Source organism: Mustela putorius, unplaced genomic scaffold (genome assembly GCF_011764305.1).
Source record: "Mustela putorius furo isolate JIRA1106 unplaced genomic scaffold, ASM1176430v1.1 tig00003859_pilon_pilon_pilon, whole genome shotgun sequence".
NCBI classification, from domain to species: domain Eukaryota; kingdom Metazoa; phylum Chordata; class Mammalia; order Carnivora; family Mustelidae; genus Mustela; species Mustela putorius.
Window position 1 is genome coordinate 25,796,657 of NW_025422011.1, and position 26,556 is coordinate 25,823,212.

General features: G+C 36.9%; 1 protein-coding gene across 5 annotated transcripts in view; it reads right to left on the minus strand.

The window, feature by feature from the left end:
* The window catches only part of NUCB2 (nucleobindin 2), a 48,556-nt gene that overhangs the window by 16,087 nt on the left and 5,913 nt on the right, over window positions 1-26,556 (minus strand). For all 5 annotated transcript variants that reach the window (XM_004752070.3, XM_004752068.3, XM_045066171.1 and 2 more), the window contains 3 exons: window positions 6,678-6,821; window positions 6,002-6,109; window positions 2,014-2,140 (listed from right to left, as the gene is read on the minus strand). In XM_004752070.3, the coding sequence (XP_004752127.1) occupies window positions 2,014-2,140; window positions 6,002-6,109; window positions 6,678-6,821 (379 nt within the window). The remainder of the gene's footprint in view (window positions 1-2,013; window positions 2,141-6,001; window positions 6,110-6,677; window positions 6,822-26,556) is intronic.

Consider the following 26,556-nt stretch of genomic DNA (forward strand, 5'->3'; position numbering starts at 1 on the left):
ATTTTAGTTAGAATACAAAATTGTATTTCCCCAGTAAGTATGATGTGGCTGAGTTAGACATACCTGATCGTGTTACAGAAGTATCTATTGATTACTATTTTATTACTTTTCTAAACTTAAGGAGGGGTATTAAATTTTGTCAATTGCTCCTTTTCTATAGATATGGAGACAGTCGTTTGATATAGGAGATTACTTTCTAGTTGGTCCGAAGTTTGTGGGTTACTGTTAAGCTGATATAGATTACTTTCTTATCTGTGGATATCTTCACATTTCGAAAATTCTACTTCATAGCTATTTAATCTCCTCAAAGTCTAAAATTAAAAAAATATAGGAGCATGAATAGGCAGAGTGGAGGATTTTTAGGGCAGTGAAACTACTCTGCATGAAACGGTAATGGTAGATACATATCATTATAGATTTATCCAAACCCATGAATGTAAAACACCAAAAGTGAACTCTGGTGTTAACTATGGACTTGGGTGATTATGATGTGTGATATATGTCGGTGTATGTAGGTTCATCAATTGTAAAAATTTGTAAAAATTTGTAAAAAATTTGTAAAAATTTACCATTCTGGTGGATAATGCTAGTAATGAAAGAGGTTATTTGTGTTTGGGGGTATATGGGAAATTTGTGCACCTTTACTTCAATTTTACTGTAAACCTTACACCGCTCTAAAAAAAAAATCTTAATTTTATTTATTTATTTATTTTAGAGAGAGCATGCTTGGGCATGAGCGGGGAGCGGGGTGGGGGTGGGGGAAGGGGCAGAAGGAGAGGGATAAATGATCTTGAGCAGACACTGCACTGAGCTTGGAGCCCCATACAAGGCAGGGCTCTATCTCACAATCCTGAGATCACAACTTGAGTCAAAACCAAGAGGTGAATGTTTAACTAACTCTGCCACCCAGGCACCCCAAATCTTAAATTTTTTTTAAAGATTATTTATTTATTTATTTGACAGAGAGAGAGATCACAAGTAGGCAGAGAGGCAGACAGAGGAAGGGGGGAAGCAGGCTCCCTGCCGAGTAGAAACCCCAATGTGGGGCTCGATCCCAGGACCCTGAGATCATAACCTCAGCCAAAGGTAGAGGCTTAACCCACTGAGCCACCCAGATGCCCCCAAATCTTAATTTTTAAAGACAGAAGTTTCAAAGATTTATTCTAACTTATCCTTTGTCCTTTGACTTCTTGATTTCTTTTGTCACACCAAAATTTTTTATCTTTATTTCTATTCATGTGATGATTTATAGTATTAGATTTCCTAATATTAAGTCAGTCTTGCATTCCTAAAATAAATCTACTTGCTATTTTGATATACAATAATTTTGGTTTTGGCATCAATAACATATTAAGAGTATGAAAGCTTTCCTTCTTTTTCTGTGCTCTGGAATAGTTTAAATAGCATTGACAATCTGTTCTTTAAAAAAAAAAGATTAATTTATTTTTACTTGATAAAGAGAAGGAGTAGAGGGAGAGATAAGGAAGAGAATCCCAAGGAGACTCCTCACTGACTGTGGAGCCCAACATGGGGCTCGATCTCATAATCAACCTTCAGATCATGACCTGAGCTGAAACCAAGAGGTAGACACTTAACCAACTGAGCCACCCAGGTGACCCCGAGAATCTGTTCTTTAATAGTTTAATAGAATTCCTTTTGACACTCTCTGGGCCTGGTATGGTTTTCTTAGAGCATCTCTGACAATTTTTCTATTTCATCTATGGAAATTGTTATAATTCGATTTTCTCTCTTTTGGTTTCCTTTGATGTTATTCTTCCTCCTTGAATTCAGTGGCTTAATTAATTACTTTTCATTGACATAATAATTTAAGGCTAATCATTTTGACTTTTGAATGATATGAATATATTACCTATTTTAAAAACTAAATTTTAAAAATTAAGAGAAGAAAAATCAATACTACCATTAAATTTTGACTAGAAGAACATGGTATGTGACAATATAAGCTGACTTGAACATATGCTGAAACTTTCCTACTTTTTCTTTAGCACTTACCTTGAAGAGAATCCAATTTAGCTTTAATTAGCATTCTTAACCTTGCCACTTCTTGCCTTTTCAGCTCATCAAGTTTTGTCCTCACATGGTGACTTACTAAATCCAGTTCTTTGCTTAGCCTCCCACTCTGTTAAAATTAACAAGTTAGCTTTATTTATTACATTCCTTTTTTAGATCAGACACAATATATTAAAATGAGGGATATGATAAAGTAGTGATAGATGCTTTTGACTAATTTAGATAAATGTGATATTACAAAAAGATTTCTTTTAAAAGATACTCAGTTTATAACTCTAAAAGAAAGATATGTGGGACGCCTGGGTGGCTCAGTTGGTTAAGCAGCTGCCTTCGGCTCAGGTCATGATCCCAGCGTCCTGGGATCGAGTCCCACATCGGGCTCCTTGCTCAGCAGGGAGCCTGCTTCTCCCTCTGCCTCTGCCTGCCATTCTGTCTGCCTGTGCTCGCTCTCTCCCCCTCTCTCTCTCTGATAAATAAATAAAATCTTTAAAAAAATAAATAAATAAATAAATAAATAAATAAAATAAAAGAAAGATATGTAAAAACTATATATTCTAGAAAGAACCAAAATGTCATCAAGTGATCAATGGATAAAGGAGATGTGTACACATATACAATGGAATATTAGTCAACCATGAAAAAGAATGAAATCTTGCCATTTGCAATGACATGGATGGACCTAGAGAGTATTATACTAAGCAAAATGAGTCAGAGAAAGACAAATACCACATGATTTCACTCATATGTGGAACTGAAGAAAGAAAGCAGATGAATATGGGGTGGGGAAAGAGGCAAACCATAAAAGAGACTCTAAACTACAGAAAAACACACTGAGGGTTACTGGAAGGGAGGTGGGCAGGGAGGATGGCTTAAACAGTGATGGGTATTAAGGAGGATATTTATTGTAATGAGCACTGGGTGTTGTATCTAAATGACGAATCACAAAATTCTGTACCTGAAACTAATATTATACTGCATGTTAACTGGAATTTATAAAACTTTGGAGAAAGAAAGAAAAAGATAAAAATAAAAACCATACAATTGAAAGCATAATTAAAGCACAAAGGAAAAACTCAAAAAGTAACTGGAATTGCAAAATGGTACAGCCACTTTGAAAAACAGTTTGGCAGTTCCTCAAAAAGTTAAACACAGAATTACCATAAGATCCAGCAAATCCATTCTTAGGTATATACGTAAAGAATTGTGACATATGTTCACATAAAAACCTGTACCTGAATGTTCACAGCAGCATTATTCATACTAGCATAAAAAGTAGAAATGACCAAATGTCCATCAGCTGATGAGTTGATAACCAAAATATGGAATATCCATAAAGGGAGATATTGTTCAGTCATAAAAAGAAATGAATGTACTAATATAAGCTACAATACAATGAACCTTGAAAAACATTATGCTCGGTCAAAGAAACCACACACAAAAGACCACATATTGTATAATTCCATTTATATGGAATGTCCAAAGTAGGCAAATCCATAGATATAGAAAGAAGACCAAGGGACAAGAAGAGGGGGGAATGGGGAGAGATAGCTTAATGGGCACCTGGCTTCTTTTGGGGAGGAACGAAATTGTTTAAAAGTAGATAGTACTGAGGGCCACCTGTAGATACACCACTGAATTGTATGCTTTAAAGGCACAAGTTTTAAGGTATGTGAATTACATTTCAATAAAGTCATCTTAAAAAATAACTTGGCCACCTTAAACTTTAGTAATTACACATATAAATGACTTTTCAAAATTAATCTTTTTTAGCTTGTCTCCTTTGATTACTTTTCTCATAGGTAAGTTTGTGTTCCAAAATGTAAGAAACAAAATAGTTAATAGCTTACTTTCTCTTGTTTATAAGTTCATTTGCAATCACAAACTGCAAATCTGACTAGCAATCAGGCAGACAAACATTTTAGGACTAAGTCCATGGGGCCCACTGCAGAAGATAAAGAACTACAAGGGAGACCAAGAAAGAATGTTCAGAGGTAAGAAGGAGAACTAGGAGAATTTGCTGTTATGGAAGCAAAAAAAGCAATATACTCAATGAGATAGTGGTCATCATTATTACATATAACAATGGTTCTCAAAATGTGGTCCCCAAGTAGAAGCATTAGCACCAACAGCGAACTTTAGAAATGTAAGCTCTAGACTTACTGAATCACAAAATCTATAGGTGGGGCCCAGGAATCTGTGTTTCAATAAGCCTAAAATCTGAGAACCACCAAGATGATAGAAAGGAGTCCAGTAAGAAGAGGAATAAAAAGTATCCACTGGGGGCGCCTGGGTGTCTCAGTAGGTTAAGCCTCTGCCTTTGGCTCAGGTCATAATCCCAGGGTCCTGAGATGGAGCCCCACATCAGACTCTCTGCTTACTGGGGAACCTGCCTCCCCCCTTCCACCCTGCTCTCTGCCTACTTGTGATCTCTCTGTCAAATAAATAAATAAAATATTTTTTAAAAAGTATTCACTGGATTTGGCAATTAAGAAGTCACTGACAGGGGCGCCTGGGTGGCTGAGTAGGTTAAAGCCTCTGCCTTCGGCTCAGGTCATGATCCCACAGTCCTGGGATCAAGCCCCCCATCGGGCTCTCTGCTCAGCAGGGAGCCTGCTTCCTCCTCTCTCTCTCTCTGCCTACTTGTGATCTCTGTCTGTCAAATAAATAAATAAAATCTAAAAAAAAAAAAAAAAGTCACTGACATCCTTCATAAAAGTATATTCAGTGGAGTGATAGGGGCAAAGCCATAATCTTTCCAGTCAGCAATATTTGTGAAGTGAAGAAATGTACTATGATTCCCCTTTCAAAATACTTGACTGAGGGGCATCTGGGTGGCTCAGTCATTAAGCTTCTGCCTTCAGCTCAGGTCATGATCCCAGGGTCCCAGGATGGAGCCCCACATTGGGCTCCCTGCTCAGCTGGGAGTCTGCTTCTCCCTCTCCCTCTGCTGCCACTCCCTCTGCTTGTGCTCTCTCCCTCTCTCTCTGTCAAAATAAACAAATAAAATCTTTAAAAAACCAAAAACAAAAACATGACCAAAATAATTAGCTGAAAAGGTAAGGACAAATTCTAACTTTTTTTCTGACAGTTTTTCCTAAGTCTTCCTGAGCTATGTATAATGATTCCTATTGTCTATTTTAATTCTTATATCTTTTTAATTGAATAACTGTCTAACTTACTAAATTTCATCTCCCCTTGACCCAGCAGGGAAGAAGAACTGATTGTGAAAGGCAGACAGTTATAAAAGTATTCCCATACCCCAGGATTATCTCTATTATACTTCCTATTATACTTATAATTATACTTATATATTTACGATTATTCCTATTATACTTCCACCTTTTCTGTTAGCCACAAATAATGTTCTTTAAAAAAAAAAAAAGATTTATTTATTCATTTGAGAGAGAGAGAGAAAGTGAGAGAAGGGAAGGGGTAGGGGGAGAGGGAGAGAGAGAATTTCAAGCAGACTCCACACTGACCGTGAGCCCAACACATGGTTCAATTTCATGACCCTGAGATCATGACCTGAGTGGAAACCAAGAATTGGACATTTAACCCACTGAGCCACCCAGGCATCCTGCCATAAATAATGTTTTAATCCTAACTTAAGAAGATAAGAGACACTGAAAGTTCTACATTAAATATTATTTACTCTAGGACATTAGTTCCATAGATCAAATTAATTCTTCAAAGGAAATATAAGATCACTCTCAAAATAATCCAGGGAAATTATTGGCACAATGCTATTACCTCTATCAGGAAAAATGACTTCCCCACTGCTGAAATTAGGTGCCCATTCTAAGCATTTCCAAAATATATTATACCCCCATCATATTTTCATGCTAATAAGCTTTTTTTCTAGATATTACTTACTCAGAATAAATAAGAGCTTCATCTTTGTATTCCTAATATTTAATTCAGTGTCTGGGATGTTCTAATGTTTGTTAAATAATTATTTAATTACATTTACCTTTATTTCCTCTATGTCTGCTTTCTGGAGCTTTTCTCTGAAATGATTATCTGTTTCCAGCACATCAATCACTTGCTTAAGATATTCGTCATAATAAAGTCCAGTATCCTTCAAATTAAGAAACAAACAATAATGTTTCTCAAAGCTTTTCCTTCCCTGCATCTAAAGATCTCAATCCTAAAAAAAAAAAAAAAAAAAAAAAAAAAAAAAAAAAAAAAAAAGACTAGCAAAATGGCATTGAGACACATCTACTCTGATAACTGGGACAAAGTTAAAAAGCTGTATTTTTCAAATGAGGAATTTTATATCAGAACCAATATATAGTTTTTACATAAAGGTAAATATTCTATATGGCTTGGATAATGAGGACCTAATAATATTAGTTAGTTGATTTTACTCCACTGTCACCTGTCTCTTCTTTTAATATAATACAATCTTTTCTTGGCTAGTGAGCTCTCCATTGGAAATGTATTATGATTAATATTCTCCTGTGCATTATTTAATATATGAACTACATTAAATAAACAATGTCTAATATTAACAACATAAGCTTATCCAGTATTCTTTTACTGATATTTCAGAAATAGTTCTTAAATGTACAATTTTACAAGTAACAAATATTAGCAACATTTGGTTAAAATTCTTCCCACAAGATTATCTTTATCATTTCACTTACTGGTGGTTCTATCTTTGCGCTGTCCACAGGTTGAGTATTTTTTACTTTTGTCTTGTCTATGTCTATAGGCACAGCTTCAAGGGCAGTAAGTAGACAGGAAACCAAAAGAAAACAATATCGTAGTAAGATGGTCCTCCACATCATCTGAAATAAAGGTATTATTATAGTAAGGTCCCAAAAAAATGTCTTCAAACTATATACATACATTCCCAATGCCATGTTAATAATATATACCTAATTTCAAGAAATTTAATACAATAAAATTGTTCTAGAGAGGTTAAAATATAGACTATAGCTTATCAAAATAATGCTTAAAACAGATCACTAAAGAAAATTAGGGGAGAAATGCTTTTCAACTAAAATTAAAAAGAAAACAAAATTTTGTTTTTTTTTAATTTTTTTTAAAGATTTTATTTATTTATTTGACTGAGAGAGAGAGAGAGAGGACAAGTAGAGGGAGTGACGGAGAGGGAGAAGCAGACTTCCCACTGAGCAGGAAGCCCATGGGGCTCGATCCCAGGACCCCAGGATCATGACCCCAGCTGAAGGCAGACGCCCAACCAATTGAGCCATCCAGGAAGGAGGAGCCCCAGGAAGCAAAATTCTGAAGTTTAAACAGCTTATAGTATAAGAAAACATTTAGTTAATTATAAAAGCTTAAAATAAAAATGATAATAAGGGTCTCAAAAGCTTAAAAAAATTAAAAATTTAAAAATTTTTAAAAAGCTTTAAAAATAGCCCAAATTTAAGGAAAGGAGAAGTAAGGAAAAACTATATTTTTTCGATTAAAATACTAGAGAGCCAAATTTTTCTAGATATATTTAATTTAGCTTCAATCTAATTTTGAAAATAAGTTGCTCTATAAATATAAGTTGATTAAAAGAGACAACTAGATAAAATACTTTTGGCCTTATAAACATTATTTTAGGGCGCCTGGGTGGCTCAGTGGGTTAAGCCGCTGCCTTCGGCTCAGGTCATGATCTCAGAGTCCTGGGATCGAGTCCCGCATCGGGCTCTCTGCTCAGCGGAGAGCCTGCTTCCCTCTCTCTCTCTCTCTGCCTGCCTCTCCATCTACTTGTGATTTCTCTCTGTCAAATAAATAAATAAAATCTTTTAAAAAATAAATAAATAAACATTATTTTATCATAGTAGTCATTTGCTAAAATTCTTTTCAGTCAATAATTTTTCAAATAAACAAATCAATAAAATATCAAGCTTGAAACAAGAGAGGAACAAGTATTGCTATTCCCACAATATTATTCAGATTTTGTTTATTTAAACAGTTTCCACTCCATATGGATCTTTAGTAGCTGTGAAGGATCAACTATAAGAAATAGAATGAATAAAAATCTCATATTTAATTGATTTTATACACATAGACTCATGTTAGGGTCCAAGTCAAGAATATTGGTCTGAGCAACAGTGTGAATATACCTTATTTAACTCAGAATCTCCCAAACTTAAATAACCATGGACTTTCTAAAGTTACATTTTTATCCATAAAACACAATTTGGAAAAGAGTATACTGCCTTGTTTTTGCCACAACTCTACATAGCAGATAGGGCAGTGAATTGTTTTACAGGTGAAGAAAATTTGAATTAAAATAATTCACTCACAGAGCAAGGTCTCATATTACAAAATCACTAGAACTCACATTTTAGTGCTATTTCTAGTATATCAAATTCTTTAGCATCTCTCTTGAGATATAACTCACATGCCATAAAATTCACCCATTTAAGGTACAGGGTTTGTCTATGCTGTAAAGCTGCTTCTCAACGTTTAGTTCTCAAACCTGAAGGATCAAATCACCTGGGAGCTTGATTCTCAAGGCTGTACCCAAGACCTCTGAAATCAGAATCACTGGGGTGAGGTCCAGAACCTGTTTTAAGAAACTTTCCAAGTAGGGCACCTGGGTGACTCAGTTGATTAAGTGACAGCCTTCGGCTCAGGTCATGGTCCTGGAGTCTCAGGACAGAGTCCTACATTGGGCTCCCTGCTCAGCAGGGATTCTGCTTCTCCTTCTGACACCCCCCTACCCCAGCTTTCTCTCTCTCTCTTTCTCTCTCTCAAATAAATAAATAAAATCTTTAGGGGGAAGAAATAAAGAAACTTTCCAGGTACTGGGCTGCTGAAGGGGAGGAGGCAGAGGGATGGGATAACTGGATGCTGGACATTGAGGAGGGCACGTGATGTAATGAGCACTGGCTATTCTAGAAGGCTGATGAATCACTGATCTCTACCTCTGAAACCAATAATACATCATATGTTAATTAATTGAATTTAAATTTTAAAAAGTTGGAAGGAAGGAAGGAAAGAAGGAAGAAAGGAAAGAACTTTCGGGTATTTCCTCCATACATATGCTTAAGCCCAAGATTCCTTCTCCTCTAGGGCACTAGTTCTTCCACATGATCATCATGAGTAAATGTTTTTCAGGATGAAATGTTTGGGAGATGATGGCTCAATGAAGCTAAATAAAGTTTTCATCATTGCAAGGCTTTCGGAACTTGTGATGGGCTACTATGCATTATGAATCTTTAATAGAAGGATGATTTGTTTCTCCACAGAAAGTACATCTACCATGAATCACGTCCTCTTCCCAGAATTATTTTTTATGACAACCAAAGTTTATTTCTCATTCATGCTTCATGCCCATTACAGGTGTATATTTTATTTTTGGTTTTCATTTTTTTTTAAAGATTTTATTTATTTACTTGACAGACAGAGATCACAAGTAGGCAGAGAGGGAGAGAGGAAGAAGCAGGCTCCCTGCTGAGCAGAGAGCCCAATGCGGGGCTCGATCCCAGGACCCAGAGATAATGATCTGAGCTGAAGGCAGAGGCTTTAAGCCACTGAGCCACTCAGGCGCACCTTGGTTTTCATTTCTGAGAGATAATTCACATGCCACAAAGCTTATTCTTTGAAATTGTACAATTCAGAGGATAACTGTATATTCACAAGGTTATGCAATTATCACCACTAATTTTTTTTTAATATTTTCATCACTCCAAAAAGAACTCTGTGCCCATTAACAGTCCTCTCTCTCCATTCCCTCATTCTCACAACACCTAGCAACCATTAATCCACGTTCAGTCCGTATAGATTTGCCTATTGTGGACATTTCATATATATGGAATCATATAACATGTAGTCTTTTGTATCTGGCTTTTTTCATTTTGCACTGTATTTTCAAAGCCCAATCTTGTTATAACATGCATCAGTACTTCATTCTTTTGTATAGCATTCGTATATACCACATTTTGTTTATCAATTCATCAGTTGATGGACATTTGGGTTGTTTCTACTTTTTTTGCTACTGTGAATATTTGTGTTCAAGTTATTGAGTTACTATGCTTTTAGTTCTTCAGTTACATAACAAGGAGTAGAATGGCCAGGTCTATTTGGTGACACCATGTTTAAGTTTTTGAGGAACTGCCAAACTATCTTCCATAGCACCATTTTACATTCCCACCAGCAATATATGAGGCTTCCAATCGCTCCACATCCTCACCAACATGTGTTGTCGTCTTTTATATTACAGCCAACCTACTAGATGTGAAGTGGTGTCTCATTTTGATTTCAATTTGTATTTCATTAGCTAATAATGCAAGGCATCTTTGCATGTATTTATTAGCTATCTCTTTACATTTTTTAAAAAGATTTTATTTATTTATTTGACAGAAAGAGACACAGCAAGAGAAGGAACACAAGCAGGGGAAGTGGACGAGGGAGAAGTAGGCTTCCTGCTGAGCAGGAAGCCCAATGTGGGGCTTGATCCTTGAACCCTGGGATCATGACCTGAGCCAAAGGCAGATGCTTAACAACAGAGCCACCCAGGCACCCGCTTCTACACAATTTCTAAAGTTTAATCAAGTCTCCATGGCACCTAACACGGTACACATATAATTGGAAAATGAGTAAGTGCTAACATTATTTGAATAGTCTTTCTATAAATGTGCATGCAGAAGATCAGCTGAGAGGTACACCTCTGTAACTTCATTCTGCAGACCACCTCAGGAACTGTGACTAGCCCTGGATATGGCTAACCCAGAGTTTAGAAGAATCTTTCATGCAGATTCCCCCCTCCCACCCATACTACCTCCAGCATCCTATTCTCTCCTCCTTCTACCACTTAACACAACATACACAAGGGCAATTCATAAGCAGTTCTATCTTAGCAGTTGGCAGCTGTCAGATTATTTTGAAATATGCTCTTTTCAAAAATACTGTCCACCTTTACTTCAATATACAATAGAGACCTGAGATTAATAGAATTAAAATATAGTTAATTGAATCTTGGAAGTGGAATCCCTTTTGCAATTTGTCTCTTCTTCTCTCACTGTTCTGCCAGGTTTCCCATAAATGAGAAAGCAAGTCAAGAGAGGAATATGTTTGTGCCTATGAATGTGTGTGTGCGCGCCCACACACACTTCAGCATCTCAAAATGACGAAGTAACAAAAAGTCTCTGGGTATCTACTCTAAAACATTTACTGAATGTATGGCTCATTAACTTTTAATTGGGACCCAGACTTATTACATAACAATAGAAACCATCAATTGAGTGTTTACAGTGTACCAAACAGTATGCTACATTTTTTTTATATTAAGTAAATAATGACTCTGAAATAAGTATTATGATCACCAATTTAAAGTACAGGAAACTGAAAAATAATAAATAAGTAAATAAATAAAGTACAGGACACGGAGACGTATCAGTTTAAAAACCTGATTGGGTTCACACAGGAGTAAGTCATACAGCCAAAAGTTTAGGCCTGGGAATGACTTGACTCCAAAGCTTATGACTGTTTTTATTTTTTATTAAAGATTTTACTTATTTATTTGACAGAGAGAAAGATCACAAGTAGGCAGAGAGGCAGGCAGAGAGAGGGGGTGGGGTAGGAGGCTCCCTGCTGAGCAGAGAGCCTGATGCGGGGCTCGATCCCAGGACCCTGAGATTATGACCTGAGCCAAAGGCAGAGGCTTAACCCACTGAGCCACCCAGGTGCCCCTTATGACTGTTTTTAAGCAGTGGTTCTCAAAGTGTGATCCCTGGACCAGCAGCAGCAGCATCACCTGGGAGTTAGTTAGAAATGCACATTATCAAGGCTTCCTCCAGACTTCTAAATTGGAGATTCGGGGAGGGGAGACATAATCTGTTTTAACAAGCCCTATAGGTGATTCTGATGCATGCTAACATTTGAAAACATACTGCCTCTCTTTGCTCTATTATTCACAACCTCCTCTGCAAAGAGAGACAAAGAGAACACTTATCTGAAGAGTAAATTTAGATCCTCAAGGAACAGAGAAATGGGTGTTACATCTAAGAAGAGTAAGGCAAAATTAAATTTAGGTCTATATTCTAATTCCAGCTGCACCACTAACTTGCTATGACATCATAGGTCAATTAACTTTCCCCACTTGTTTTCTTATTTTTAAAAATAATGAATTTTTTTAAAGGAGAATTTAACTAGACCTCAGTATTCTTTAAGCTCTTAAATTCTATCACCAGTTTGTTTGTTTGTTTGTTTGTTTGTTGTTAAAGATCTTCTTCTGTTACATCAGAAATGATGGGGCACCTGGGTGGTTCAGTCAGTTAAGCATCTGCCTTTGGCTCAGGTCATGATCTCAGGGTCCTGGGATGGAGCCCAGAGTCAAGCTCCCTGCTCAGCAGGGAGTCTGCTTGTCCCTCTCCTTCTGCCCCTTCTACCCTCCCCACTGCCAAATCTCTTCTCTTGTGCTTGGGCTCTTCTCAAATTTAAAAAAAAAAAAAAAAAGAAAGAAAAGAAATGCTAATAAAATTGTTTGCACTCACACCAACTGTATGAAATGATTAAGTTATATGATTTATAAATGCCTTTAAACTAAATATTGCTTATTCACCCAGTTTAAAATTATATCTGTAAAGCAAGTAGAAGATCTGGGTGCTGGGATACAAGAAATACAAAAATTAACTACCAAAGAAACTTCCTATCTACATGCAATAAAAATGAGGTAAAGCCAGAAACATTTCACTCTTTGGATACCAGGTCCCACTGACCAAGCTTACACCCTGGCTACCGGACCTTGATTTCAGGTTTAGAGATTGCCAGACTTGTATTTCACTCAAGCTGGACTCATTTTTACTTTTGCAGAAAGGAGATAATGAATTGTGGACTGCCATTTCAAAACCAAAAGCAGTTTAAATTTTTGATAATTTTAGAGGATAAAAGACCAAGAGTTCAAGGAGAAACTTGTCCTTTTCAAATCAAATACAACAGAACTGATTAAGAACCAAATATAACCAGATGCAAAAAGACACATACTATATGATTCTATTTATATCTAATGTCCAGAATAAACAAATCCATAAAGAAAATAAGTAGATTAATGGTTGATCAGGACTACTGGTGGGCAGAGGGGGGAAACAAGAAATGACTGCTTAATGGGCATGGCTTTCCTTTTTGGGGTTATAAAAATGTTCTAAAATTAGACAATGGTGATGGTTGTACAATCTTGTCAATATACTAAAAATTGTACACTTTATAAGTGTGAATTTTATGATACATGAATCAAATTTCAATTTTTAAAACAGTAATGAAAAACAGCAAAAAATCTAAGACTATAAAAATATGAACATAAGAAAAAGAACAAATACAATTTATAAACCATCATTAACCTTAGAAGTATGGAAGTATAAACTAGCCATTTGCTTTTCATAATTATCCAATTTTTATACTCTTTTTTTTTTTTTTAAAGTGGGCATGGAGCCCAATGTTGGGCTTGAACTCATGACTCTGAGATCAAGACCTGGGCTGAGATCAAAAGTTAGACATTTAACCAACTGAGTCACCCAGGTGCCCCTCCAATATATATATATATATATATATATATATATATATATATATATATATATATTTAAGATTTATTTATTTGACAGAGAGATCACAAGTAGGCAGAGAGGCAGGCAGAGAGAGAGGGGGAAGCAGGCTCCCTGCTGAACAGAGAGCCCAATGTTGGGCTCGATCCCAGGACCCTGGAATCATGACTGAGCCAAAGGCAGAGGCTTTAACACACTGAGCCACTCAGGCGCCCCTACTTATAGTCTTAATAATTTTTGTCTGCTTAATTTATCATTACTAGAATATAAGTAAAAATCTTATCATATGATTTTGAATTTATCTGTTTTCCTTATAATTCTGTCAATTTTATTTAAAATTTTGAGGCTATATTATTAAATGTACACAAATTTAAGATTTTCTGACTTTTTGGTAGATTTAATCTTTTATACATTTAAGTCCTCTTTATCCATTTTGCCTTAAGGTCTACTCTACTTGAGAGTAATATAACTAAAATAGTTCTCATTTCTTTTTTTTTTTTTTTAATTTCAAATTAAGCTCTATTTTTTTTCTGCTTAACATTGTTTTGTTTTGTTTTTAACTTAAATTCAATGAACTAACCTATAGTATATTATTAGTTTCAGAGGTAGAGTTCAGTGATTCATCAATCTTATATAATACCCAGTGCTCATTACATCACATTTCCTTTTGATTAGTGTATGGAGATACACACACTTAATCTAGCTTAATGATCTCTGTCTTCTATCTGGAGGATTTTCTCCACTTATATTTAATCAAATTACTGATAATGTATTTAAACAATTCGAAAATGCACAATTTCCTAAGTTTAACATGTCAGAAATCAAAGAGTGCTTTTCATTTAATGGGATATTAAAATTATGATTCACCAAGTGCAATAGCAACATAATCTTTACTGTCTCTGCATGTAATTATCATAGCTATTCTCACTCCCGTTTCTTAGGACTGAGTTTTTCCATTGTTGGTATTTCACAAATTAATCACCATTTTGAATGTCTTCGAAAGGAATAAATTATGATTTGACATGAAAACAAAGTTATTGTGTAAACATAGAAATGATAGCCTGAGAATGGGTTAGAGAGTAGCATGTCACTGTAACACTGGGCATAGACACGTATGGCTGAAAGTTGCTGCCATATTAAATTTTAAACTACAAAATTATTTCTCCCAAAATGTGATTGTCTGCATAAAAGGGTGGGAGTGGGGTGATGGCTGAGCTGAAGAAAGGCTGGCTAAATCTGGTTTGAATGAGCTGAAGAAAGGCTGGCTAAATCTGGTTTGAATGTCTAAGAGCCCTCCATAAGCTGCTAAGTGTATTCGTCTAGTTTTTGATACACTGTGAGGCCACATATTTGCATATTTGTATTACAGGATGCTTGAAAAGTAACACAACCTGATATTATTCTTGATGTCATGTCTAGACTACCGCAATACTCAGTGATTCAGTCAACAAACCACTGAAGAAGTGGTCAAGGAAAGAAGATATATCTGAAAACTTTCCATTGTCACCTTCAAGAAAGCACTGGTATGAAAGCTTGCCAAATGAGAATCAGAGGCTTAGAAGAAATTCCAGGCAAAGGGGCTTGAAAATTTTCACAGAAGAAAATCACCCTCAGTCTCCATAGCACAAGAAGAACAATGTACAGAAAAACACAGATGTTGACAAGTCTGAATCAAGAGTGTTTCAAAAGAATCAGACTATGAATGTGCAAAAGTCTTAGAAATACTTTAACCAATTTCATTATGTATGCCCAAAGTGATGTGGGAAAAATTTCTCTATGTGAATCTAAAAATGCACTTTCATGAACATAACATGAAGTTGTAAGTGACAAAGCATAGTGTCATTGTTTAATTGCCAGCATTTTTTCTATATGATATATACTAATATGTCTCAATATCAATGAAGTCTTAAGGTTTTAATCTTGGGGTTTTTTTTTAAGATTTTATTTATTTGACAGAGCGAGAGATCACAAGTAGACAGAGAGGCAAGTAGAGAGAGGGAAGAGAGAGAGGGAGAAGCAGGCTCCCTGCCGAGCAGAGAGCCTGATGTGGGACTCGATCCCAGAACCCCGAGACCACGACCTGAGCCAAAGGCAGAGGATTAACCCACTGAACCACCCAGGCGTCCCTTAATCTTGGGTCTTAAATTTACCAACTTCTTTCAGATTTTCTATTTATTCTGCCCCTTTAATATTTATTTCTTCTCCTTTCTTGCCATTTTTTTGTTTGTTTTTTATTAGTGGAAGATTTAAAAAATACTTTTTTCCTTCTAATAATTTCTAATCTTTTAGTATTTATTCCAGAAGTAATTAAGACAACTTACTGAAGCATAAAGTTAATTAAAACATTTACTTCTTTTTTAAAAATTATTTTTTTAAGCCAGTATAATTAACATACCATGTTATATTAGTTTCGATAGAATATAGTGATTCAACGCTTCTCGCTTCTCGGTATTACTCAGTGCTCATCATGATAAGTGTACTTTTAATCCTCTTTCCCCATTTCACCCCACCCACCCACCTCCCCTCTGGTAACCACTAGTTTGTTCTCTACATTTAAGAGTCTGTTCGTCTTTTTTTTTTTTTTTTTCCTGTTAAAGCATTTACTTCTTAATACGGGCTCAAGAATATTAACTGTTATCATAAAAAAAGAAGTGGAAGATGTTCTCATACCTCAAGGTGAAAAGTATTGACACAAAAATGTCTTTAAGTAGCAAGACAGTGTCAAATGTCAGATATATGTATACAGATTTTCATAAACCCGATTGTATGCAAACATCCATACAAAATAAGGAGAGACAAGGAGCTGGCAATGGGAAGATGGGGAAGCTAACCTATTTTTCTTTCAATATGTGGTAAGAATGGCTTCCTTTATCACCTCCTTCTTCCATAAGAAGAAAAGAGATTCAAAGAAGATCCTGGGTGGAGCCATGCTGAAACAGTAGGCTGATCTAATCAGGATAGTTAATTTTATGTTTTAAGTCAAATGATCTAAAATTCTGAATCCAGTGGTGATCTCAAGACTGCATGGAAAGCACTGCACCCAAGGGCGTCAGAGCCTCAGGCAAAAATACAAAGCACAGTTCTGAAACCTCTTCTATCACTCAGTAGATAAAAAATAGTTTCCCTAAATTTCCAAGTCCTAAAAGGAATTTATCTCTCTGCTCCAGTCTCTAAAAAAAACCAAAATTCCTATTCACACAGAGATGGATTTTTTTTTTTTTAAAGATTTATTTATTTATTTATTTATTTATTTGACATAGAGAGACAGCAACAGAGGGAACACAAGCAGGGGGAGTGGGAGAGGGAGAAGCAGGCTTCCTGCAGGGCTTGATCCCAGGACCCTGGGATCATGACCCCAGCAGAAGGCAGACACCCAACGACTGAGCCACCCAGGCAACCCTGGAGGTAGATTTTTTTAACTATTGATTCACACCAGTAGTTATCCAAATTAAGTTTACTTGGGTGGAGGAGGGGGGTTGTTGAGTGTGTGTGTGTATGTGCATGCACACGCACAAGTGTGTCAGATAATTTCCTGTTTGATTGCAGGGACAGATATGCTGTTAATAGTTAAAAAAAAAAAATAGTCACATGGGTAAGAGGGGTGAAGAGTACTGAAAACTGAGAGTAGCTTGTTTCTTCTTGTTTATTCCTCCTTCATCTACCTTTTTCTCCCTCTTTCAACACTCCTCTTTTACTCTTATTTTAATCTGAAGCATATTTTCTTCAATCTATTGTTTTTATTCCATTTATTAATTTAACAGCTATTTATGAAGTATCTTCTATGTACCAGATATGTTGGATACAAAAGTAAAAACAAGACATGGCCCCTAAGCTTGTTGGCCTCCCAATCTACTGTAGAAGGTAGCATATCAAATACACAATTGCAATTTGATATTACCCAAAGCAATCTACACAATTAATGCAATCCCCATCAAAATACCACTAACATTTTCACAGAGCTAGAACGAACAAACTTAAAATTTGTGTGGAACCACAAAAGACCCTGAACAGCCAAAGCAATTCTGAAAAAGGAAAACAAAACCTGAGGCATCAGGATTCCAAATTTCAAGTTACATTACAAAGCTGTAGTCATCAAGAGAGAATGGTAAGGGCACAAAAACAAACACATAAACCAATGGAACAGAATAGAGAAACCAGAAATGGACCCACAACTACATGGTCAACAAATCTTCGACAAAGCAGGAGAGACTACCCAAATGGAAAAAAGACAAATGGTGTTGGGAAAACTGGACAGCAATACACAGAAGAATGAAACGGGACCCCTTCTTATACCATACACAAAAATAAATTCAAAATGGCTGAAAGACCTAAATGTGAGACAGGAAGCCATTAAAATCCTAGAGGAGAACACAAGCAGAAATCTCTGACCTAGCCATGGCAACTTCTTACTAGACCATCACCACAGGCAAGGGAAACAAAAGTAAAAACAAACTACTGGGACTTCATCAAGATAAAAAGCAAAGGGAAAAAAAAAGCACAGCAAAGGAAACAATCAACAAAACTAAAAGGCAGCCTATGAACTGGGAGAAGATATTTGCAAACAACATATCTGATAAAGGAAAAAAAAAACATATCTGATAAAAGGGTTAGTATCCAAAATCTACAAACAATTTATCAAACTCAACACCCAAAAAACAAATAATCCAGTTAAGAAATGGGCAGAAGACATGAACAGACAGTTTCCAAAAGACATCCAGATGACTAATAGACACATGAAAAGATGCTCAACATCATTCGGCATCAGGGAAATACAAATCAGTGCCATCTCATTGTCAGGATGGCTAAAATTAACAACACAAGAAATAACAGGTGTTGGTGAGGATGCAGAGAAAAGGGAACCTTTGGATTGAAGAGCTAAAAATTGAAGAGCATAAAATTTCTAGAAGAAAACAAAAGCAGTAATCTCTTTGACATCAGTTATAAAAACATCTTCCTAAATATGTCTCCTTGGGCAACAGAAACAAAAGCAAAAATAAACTTTTGGGACTGTAAGGGCCTATTCAGCCAGAGTGGCCCCACCCCGGTTGAACTGCTATTTTGTTGTATATGCAGTAAAACTTAAATTTACCCTGCCCACCCCCCAGGGAAATTTACTTAAAAGCAAGTCCAGGAAACCAGTCCCAGGTAACAAAGCCCCAATACAAGGGTGGGTCCGGTCAGGTGGAGATAACAGCCTGAATGCAGGGATGAGTTGGATCAGGTGGAGATATCCAATCAGTAAATCGTGCCTACTGTCTCCCTAGTTACCAAGGAGTATGGGCCCTGAACTTTGGGCACCTTTTGGGTGCCAATTCTGACCAAGGTGATAGGCTGGTTCAGATATCTACTAGGGCAAATTGTAATTCAATTGTTCACTTAGCCTGACTGTGCAGCTTTCTCTGTGTGTTACAATTTCATTGGCCACCTGTGCGTGGCCAGGCCCAACCGCATGGCCTTTGCCCTTAAAGGCTAGTCTGTGAAGCAGAGTGGGTTCGCCCTCTCTGTAAGAGGCGCAGCCCCGAACGTTCAGTTTGATTCTTGATGCTTGGCGTGAAATAAAGCTTTGCTTGACCTTCGCTTTGTATCAGTCTTGCTCCTTTAATTAGGACCCATTATTGGGGACCTACCAGGGACTATACCAATGTAAAATGCTGTCACAGAGGGAAGGAACCCATCAACAAAATAAAAGGAGAATCTATTGAATGGGAGAAGGTATTTGCAAATGACATATCCAATGAGGAATTAATACCCACAATATAAAAAGACCAAAATCATCATCATCATCATCATCATCATCACCCAATTAAAAAATAGGCAGAGGACCTCAGCAGATATTTTTCCAAAGAAGATATAGAAATGGCCAACAGACACATGAAAAGATGCTCGATATTACTGATCATCAGGGAAATGCAAATCAAAACAATGAGATATCACCTCATGTCTGTCAGATTGGCTAAAATAAAAAACAAAGGAATAACATGTGTTGGCAAGGATGTGTAGAAAAAGGAACCCCCATGCTCTGTTGGTGGGAATACAAGCTGGTATAGGCCCTGTGGATAACAGTATAGTTGTTTCTCAAAAAAATTAAAAACAGAATTACCATATGATCCTGTAATTCCACTGCTGGGTATCTATCCAAAGAACATGAAAACACTAATTCAAAAAAAAATGCATGTACCCTTATGTTTACTGCAGTATTATTTATAACAGCTAAGATATGGAAGCCACCCAGCTGTTCATCCATGGATGAATGGATAAAAATGTGAGATATATACACCATGGAATATACACAGAATGGAATATTATTCAGCCATAGAAAGAATGAAATCTTGCCATTTGCAACAACATGGATAGACGTAGAGGGTATAATGCTAAGTGAAATAAGTCACCCAGAGAAAGACAAATACCTGTATGATTCCACCATATGTGGAATTTAAGAAACAAAGCAAAGAAACAAAGAAAAAAGAGACAAACCCAAAAAGATCTTTCACTATAGAGAATAAAATGGTGGTTGCCAGAGGGGAGGTGGGTGGGAAGATGGGTAAAATAGGTGAAGAGGATTAAGAGTACACTTATACTGACCAACACTGAGTAATACATAGAATTGTTGGATCCGGGGCGCTTGGGTGACTCAGTGGGTTAAGCCTCTGACTTCAGCTCAGGTCATGATCTCAGGGTCCTGGGATCGAGCCCTGAATCAGGCTCTCTGCTCGGTAGGGAGCCTGCTTTCCCCTCTCTCTCTGCCTGCCTCTCTGCCTACCTGTGATCTCTCTCTGTCAAATAAAGAAATAAAATCTTAAAAAAAAAAAAAAGGCAAAAGTGTGACTCATGTGACAATATTGAAATTAAATATACCTTGAAATGGATTATACTTTGAACATAAATTTACTTCTTGATGATACCATTAGGATAACTTATCTCTGTCTTTTTAGAACCTTGTATAAGGCAAATGGCTCAATTAATGTTAGCTCTTTTTTTTTTTTAAGATTTTATTTATTTATTTGACAGGCAGAGATCACAAGTAGGCAGAGAGGCAGGCAGAGAGAGAGGAGGAAGCAGGCTCCCTGCTGAGCAGAGAGCCCCAATGCTGGGGCTCGATCCCAGGACCCTGAGATCACGACCTGAGCCGAAGGCAGAGGCTTTAACCCACTGAGCCACCCAGGCGCCCCAAGGTTAGCTCTTTTTAACACATCCATAAATTGTAGAAGAAACAGAAATTCTCATAAGCTTATGAGAAATTTTAAATACTAACCAGACTCCTAAACGAATTAGAAAAAGAAAAGCAAAGCCCAAAGTTAGTAGAAGGAAGGAAATAATAAAAATCAGAGCAGAAATAAATGAAATAGACACACAAGGATTGGGGGTAAGATTAACAAATTAATAAACCGAAAGAAAAAAGAAAGGAGGGAGGGAGGAAAGGAAAGGAAAAGAAAGGAGGAAGGGAGAAAGAAAGGGAGAGAGAGAGAAAGAGAGAGGGAGGGAGGGAAAAGAGGCAGGACTCAAATAAATGAGATAAAAATTGAAAGAGAAGTAATAAGCAACACAACAGTAATATAAAAGATTATAAGACTAGATGAAAAATTATATGCCAACAAACTGGACAACCTAGAAGAAATGGATAAAGTCCTAGAAACATAGTCTTCCAAAACTGAATCAGGAAGCAATAAAAAATCTGAACAGACCAGGGTGCCTGGGTGGCTCAGTCAGTTAAGCATTCAACTCTTGATTTTGGCTCAGGTTTGATCTCAGGGGCCTAGGATGGATCCCCACATTGGGCTCCATGCTCCACAGGGGGATTCTCTCCATTTCCCTCTGCCCCTCCTCCCACTCATGCATACACACACACACACACAGACACACACACACTCGCACACTTTCTCTCTCTCTCTCTCAAATAAATAAATGAATCTTTAAAAAAAAAACCTGAACAGACCGATTATTAGTAACTAGAACTAGAAGTTGAATCAAAGAATTCCCAACAAAAAAAAAGTCCAGGGTCAGAAAGTTTCACAGATAAATTCAACAAACATTTAAAGAGTTAATACCTATTCTTAAAAAATAGAAGAGGAAGCAGGGGCCTGGGTGGTTCAGTTGGTTAAGCGTCCAACTCTTGATTTCAGGGTTGTGAGATTAAGCCCCATGTTGGGCTCTGCACTCAGTGGGGAGTCTGCTTGAGATTCTCTCTATCCCTCTCCCCCGCCCACTGTTCTCTTTCTCTAAGGTAAATAAATAAATAAATCCTTTTTTTTTTAAAGTAACAAGTAAAAAAAAAAATAAAAAAAAATAAAAGAGGAAGGAAAACTTTGAAATTCATTCTATTAGACTGATACCAAAGCCAGACAAACATACTCCAAAAAAAGAAAACTACAGACCAATATTCCTAATGAACATAGATGCAAAAATTCTCAACAAATATTAGCAAATCAAATTCAACCATACATTTAAAGGACCATTCGCCACTACCAAATGGGGTTTATTCCAGGGATACAAGGATGGTTTAATATATGCAAATCAATCAACACAATATACCATATTAAGAAAAAATGAAGGATAAAAACCATACAATCATCTCAATAAATACCAAAAAAACAAGCATTTGACAAAATTCAACATCCATTCATGATAAAAAATTTCAATGGGTTTAGGGGGAATATACCTCAATATAATAAAGGCCATATATAACAAGCCTCAGCTAACATCATACTTAATGGTAAAAAACTGAAAGCTTTTCCTCTAAGATCAGTAACAAGACAAAGGATGTTCACTCTTGCTACTTTTAGTCAACAAAGTAGTAGAAGTCCTAAGCAAAGCAATCAGACAAAAAAAGAAACAAAGACATCCAAATTGGTAAAGAAGAAGTAAAACTCTCTATTTGCAGGTAACATGGCACTATATATAGAAAACTTTAAAGACTCCACCAAAAAACTAGTATAACTAATTAATGGATTCAGTAAAGCTGCAGGATACAAAATTAATATACAGGAATCTGTTGTTCCCATAGACTAAGAATAAAGTAGCAGAGAGAGAAATTTAAAAAAAAATTACAGCTGCATTAAAAAGAATAAAATACCTAGAAATATATTTAACTAAGGTAGTAAACTGGAACTCTGAAAACTGTAAGAAGATATCGATGAAGGAAACTGAAGACAACACAAATGAAAAGATATACCATGCTTACGGATTGGAAGAATTAATATTGTTAAAATGTCCATACTATTCAAAGCAATTTACAGATTCAATGCAATCCATATTAAAATACCAATAGCAGAGGCGCCTGGGTGGCTCAGTGGGTTAAGGCATCTGCCTTCGGCTGGGGTCATTATCCCAGGCTCTCTGCTCAGTGGGGAGCCTGCTTCCTCCTCTCTCTCTGCCTGCCTCTCTGCCTACTTGTAATCTCTGTCTGTCAAATAAATAAATAAAATCTTAAAAAATAAATAAAATAAAATACCAATAGTACTTTTCACAAAACTGGAACATAATGTTAAAATTTGTATAAACCCATGGGGCGCCTGGGTGGCTCAGTGGGTTAGGGCCTCTGCCTCCGGCTCAGGTCTTGATCCCAGAGTCCTGGGATCGAACCCCGCATGGCATGGCATCGGGCTCTCTGATCGGTGGGGAGCCTGCCTCCCCACCTCTCTCTGTCTGCCTCTCTGCCTACTTGTGATTTCTGTCTGTCAAATAAATAAATAAAATCTTTTTTTTTTTTAATTTTATTTATTTATTTGACAGAGAGAGATCACAGTAGACAGAGAGGCAGGCAGAGAGAAAGAGAGGGAAGCAGGCTCCCTGCTGAGCAGAGAGCCCGATGCGGGACTCGATCCCAGGACCCTGAGATCATGACCTGAGCCGAAGGCAGCGGCTTAACCACTGAGCCACCCAGGCGCCCTAAATAAATAAAATCTTTAAAAAAAATTTGTATAAACCTAAATAAGACCCTGAATAGCCAAAGCAATCTTTTTTTTTTTTTTTTAATTTTAGAAAGAGATAGAGAAAGAGCACATGCAGGAACAAGGGTAGAAGGAGAGGGAGAATCCCAAGCAGTCTCCACACTGAGTGCAGAGCCTCATGCAGGGCTGATCACAGGGCACTGAGATCATGACTTGAGCTGAACTCAAGAGTCAGATGCTTAACCAACTGAGCCACGCAGGCACTCACCAAAGAAATCTTGAACAAAACTGGAAGTATCACAATCCCAGATTTTTACACTATAGTACAAAGCTATAGTAATCAAAAAAGTATGGTATTGGCACAAAAACAGACACAGAGCTCAACAGAACAGAATACAGAGCCCAGGGGTGCCTGGGTAGCTCAGTCAGTTAAGCGTGTGCCTTCAACTCAGGTAATTATCTCATGGTCCTGGGATCAAGCCCCTCATTGGGCTCCCTGCTCAGCAGGGAGTCTGCTTCTCCCTCTCCCTCTGCCCCTTCCTGCTGTTCATGCTGCCTCTCTCTCTCTCAAACAAATAAAATCTTTTAAAAAAAGAAGAAAAAAAAAGAATACAGAGCCCAGAAATAAACCCATACTTATACAGTCAATTAATCTACAACAGGGGTGCCTGGGGGCTCAGTCAATTGTCTAACTCTTGATTTGGCTCAGGTCATGATCTCAGGGTTGTGAAACTGAACCTTGGGTCAGGCTTGTGCTGAATGTGGAGGCTGCTTAAGATTATCTCTCTCCCTGGGGTGCCTGTGTGGGTTCAGGTGGTTGAGAAGCCAACTCTCAGTTTAGGCTCAGGACATGATCTCAGGGTTTTAAGATCAAGCCGTGAATCGACTCCTGTGTCAGGCTCCCCACTTGGTGGGGAATCTGCTTGAGATCTCTCTCTCTCTCTCTCCTTCTCTTTCTTCTCCTCCCCTGCTTATATGCATGCATTCTCTCTCTCTCTCTTTCAAATAAATATTTTTTTAAAAAAAGATTCTCTCTCTCTGCACCTAACCCCTACTTGCACACACACACTCTCTCTCCCTCTTAAAAAAACAAACAAACAAAAACAAACAAACAAAAAAACAAACCAAAAAAAACCCCACCTAATCTGCTACAAAGGAGACATGAATATACAATAGGGGAAAAGATAGTCTCCTCATGGCTTTGGTAAAACTGGACAGCTACATGCAAGTGAATGAAACTAGAACATTTTCTTATGGCACAGACAAAATAAATTCGAAATGGATTAAAGATCTACATGGGAAATCTATGGGACACCTGGGTGGCTCAGTTGGTTAAGCAGCTGCCTTCGGCTCAGGTAATGATCCCAGCGTCCTGGGATCGAGTCCCACATTGGGCTCCTTGCTCAGCAGGGAGCCTGCTTCTCCCTCTGCCTCCAGCCTGCCACTCTATCTGCCTGTGCTTGCGCTCTGTATCTCTCTCTCTCTCTTTCTCTAACAAATAAACAAAAATCTTAAAAAAAAAAAAAAAGCTTTAAAGATCTACATGGGAAATCTAAAACCATAAAAATTCCTAGGGAAAAAAAAAAAAACCAGGCACACTTCTCTTTGACATCACCCATAGCAGTATTTTTCTAGATATGTCTCCTTTGTCAAGGGAAACAAAAGCAAAAGTAAATTATTTGTACTACATCAAATTAAAAAGCTCTTGCACAATAAAGGAATCCATCAACAAAATAAAAAGGCAATTTACTGAATGGAAGAAGATATTTGCAAATCATGTATCTAATAAGTTAATACCAAAATATATAAAGAATTCATAAAACTTGAGAGTAAAAAAATAAATCTGATTTTAAAAAGGGCACAGGACTTGAACAGACGTTTTTCCAAAGAAGACAGACAGATGGCCAACAGACAACTGAAAAGATGCTCAACATCATTCATCACCAGGGAAATACAAATCAAAACCATACTGAGATACTGCCTCACACCTGTCAGAATAGCTAGTATCAGTAACAACAAGTGCTGACCAAAATGTAGAGAAAATGGATCTCTTGTGCACTGTTGGTGGGAATGTAAATTGGTACAATCGCTAAAAAAACAGCATGACGTTTCTTCAAAATATTAAATTTAAAAAATTAAAAATGAAATACCACATGACCCAGTACTTCCATTGCTGGGTATTTACTCAAAGAAAATAAAAACACTAATCTGTTTATTGCAGCATTACTTACAACAGTGAAGACACCCTCAGTGTCCATTAATAGGTGAATGGATAAAGGAAATGTGGTATATATATCCTGGAATATTACTCAGCCATAAAAAAGAACAAAATCTTGTTATTTCCAACAACATGGATATACCTAAAGGGTATTATGCTAAGTGAAATAAATCAGGTGAAGAAAGTCATATCCTGTACGATTCCACTTTTATGTGGAATCTAAAACACAAACAAAAACAGATCCATAAACCCAGAGAACAAACTAGTGGTTGCCAAATGGAACGGAAGTGGAAGGATGGGTAAAATAGGTGAAAGAAATTAGGAGATACAAACTTCTAGTTGTAAAATAAATAGTCATAGTGATGAAAACTGCAGCACAGGGAATATAGTCAGTAACAGTGTAATAACTTTGTATGGTAATAGTAAGTACACTTATTGGAGTGAGCACTGGGTAATGTGTACAACTGATCAATCGATACATTATATACTTGCAACTAATAAAATTTTCAGTTATATTTCAATAATAAAAATCAAAGTAAAAACCAGAACAAATTTTCAATAAGACAGGAAAGCTTCTATACTGAATCACAGGATAAAAGTAAAAAAAGAAACACAATTTATTAAAGTTATTCATTTTGAAGACAATGATCAGACAAAGCTCTTCTGTGGCAATTACCGAAGTTTCTATGAGTGGCTATCATAGCTTACAGATCTCAGAGATGAAAGAGAAAAAGAGTATGGCAGAGACTCCTATTTGCCTGTCAATATCGAGATCTTCCCTTCCTCCTCAGTAACAAAAGCCCAGTTTTATTCAGGGTAGCTCAGCATCCAGCTACATTTCCCTAGTTCCCTGGTAACCTGAGTTTTGGTTTGGGAAGTCTCTTTAAAGGAAAAGGAAGCATCTTTGTCTTTGCCTTCC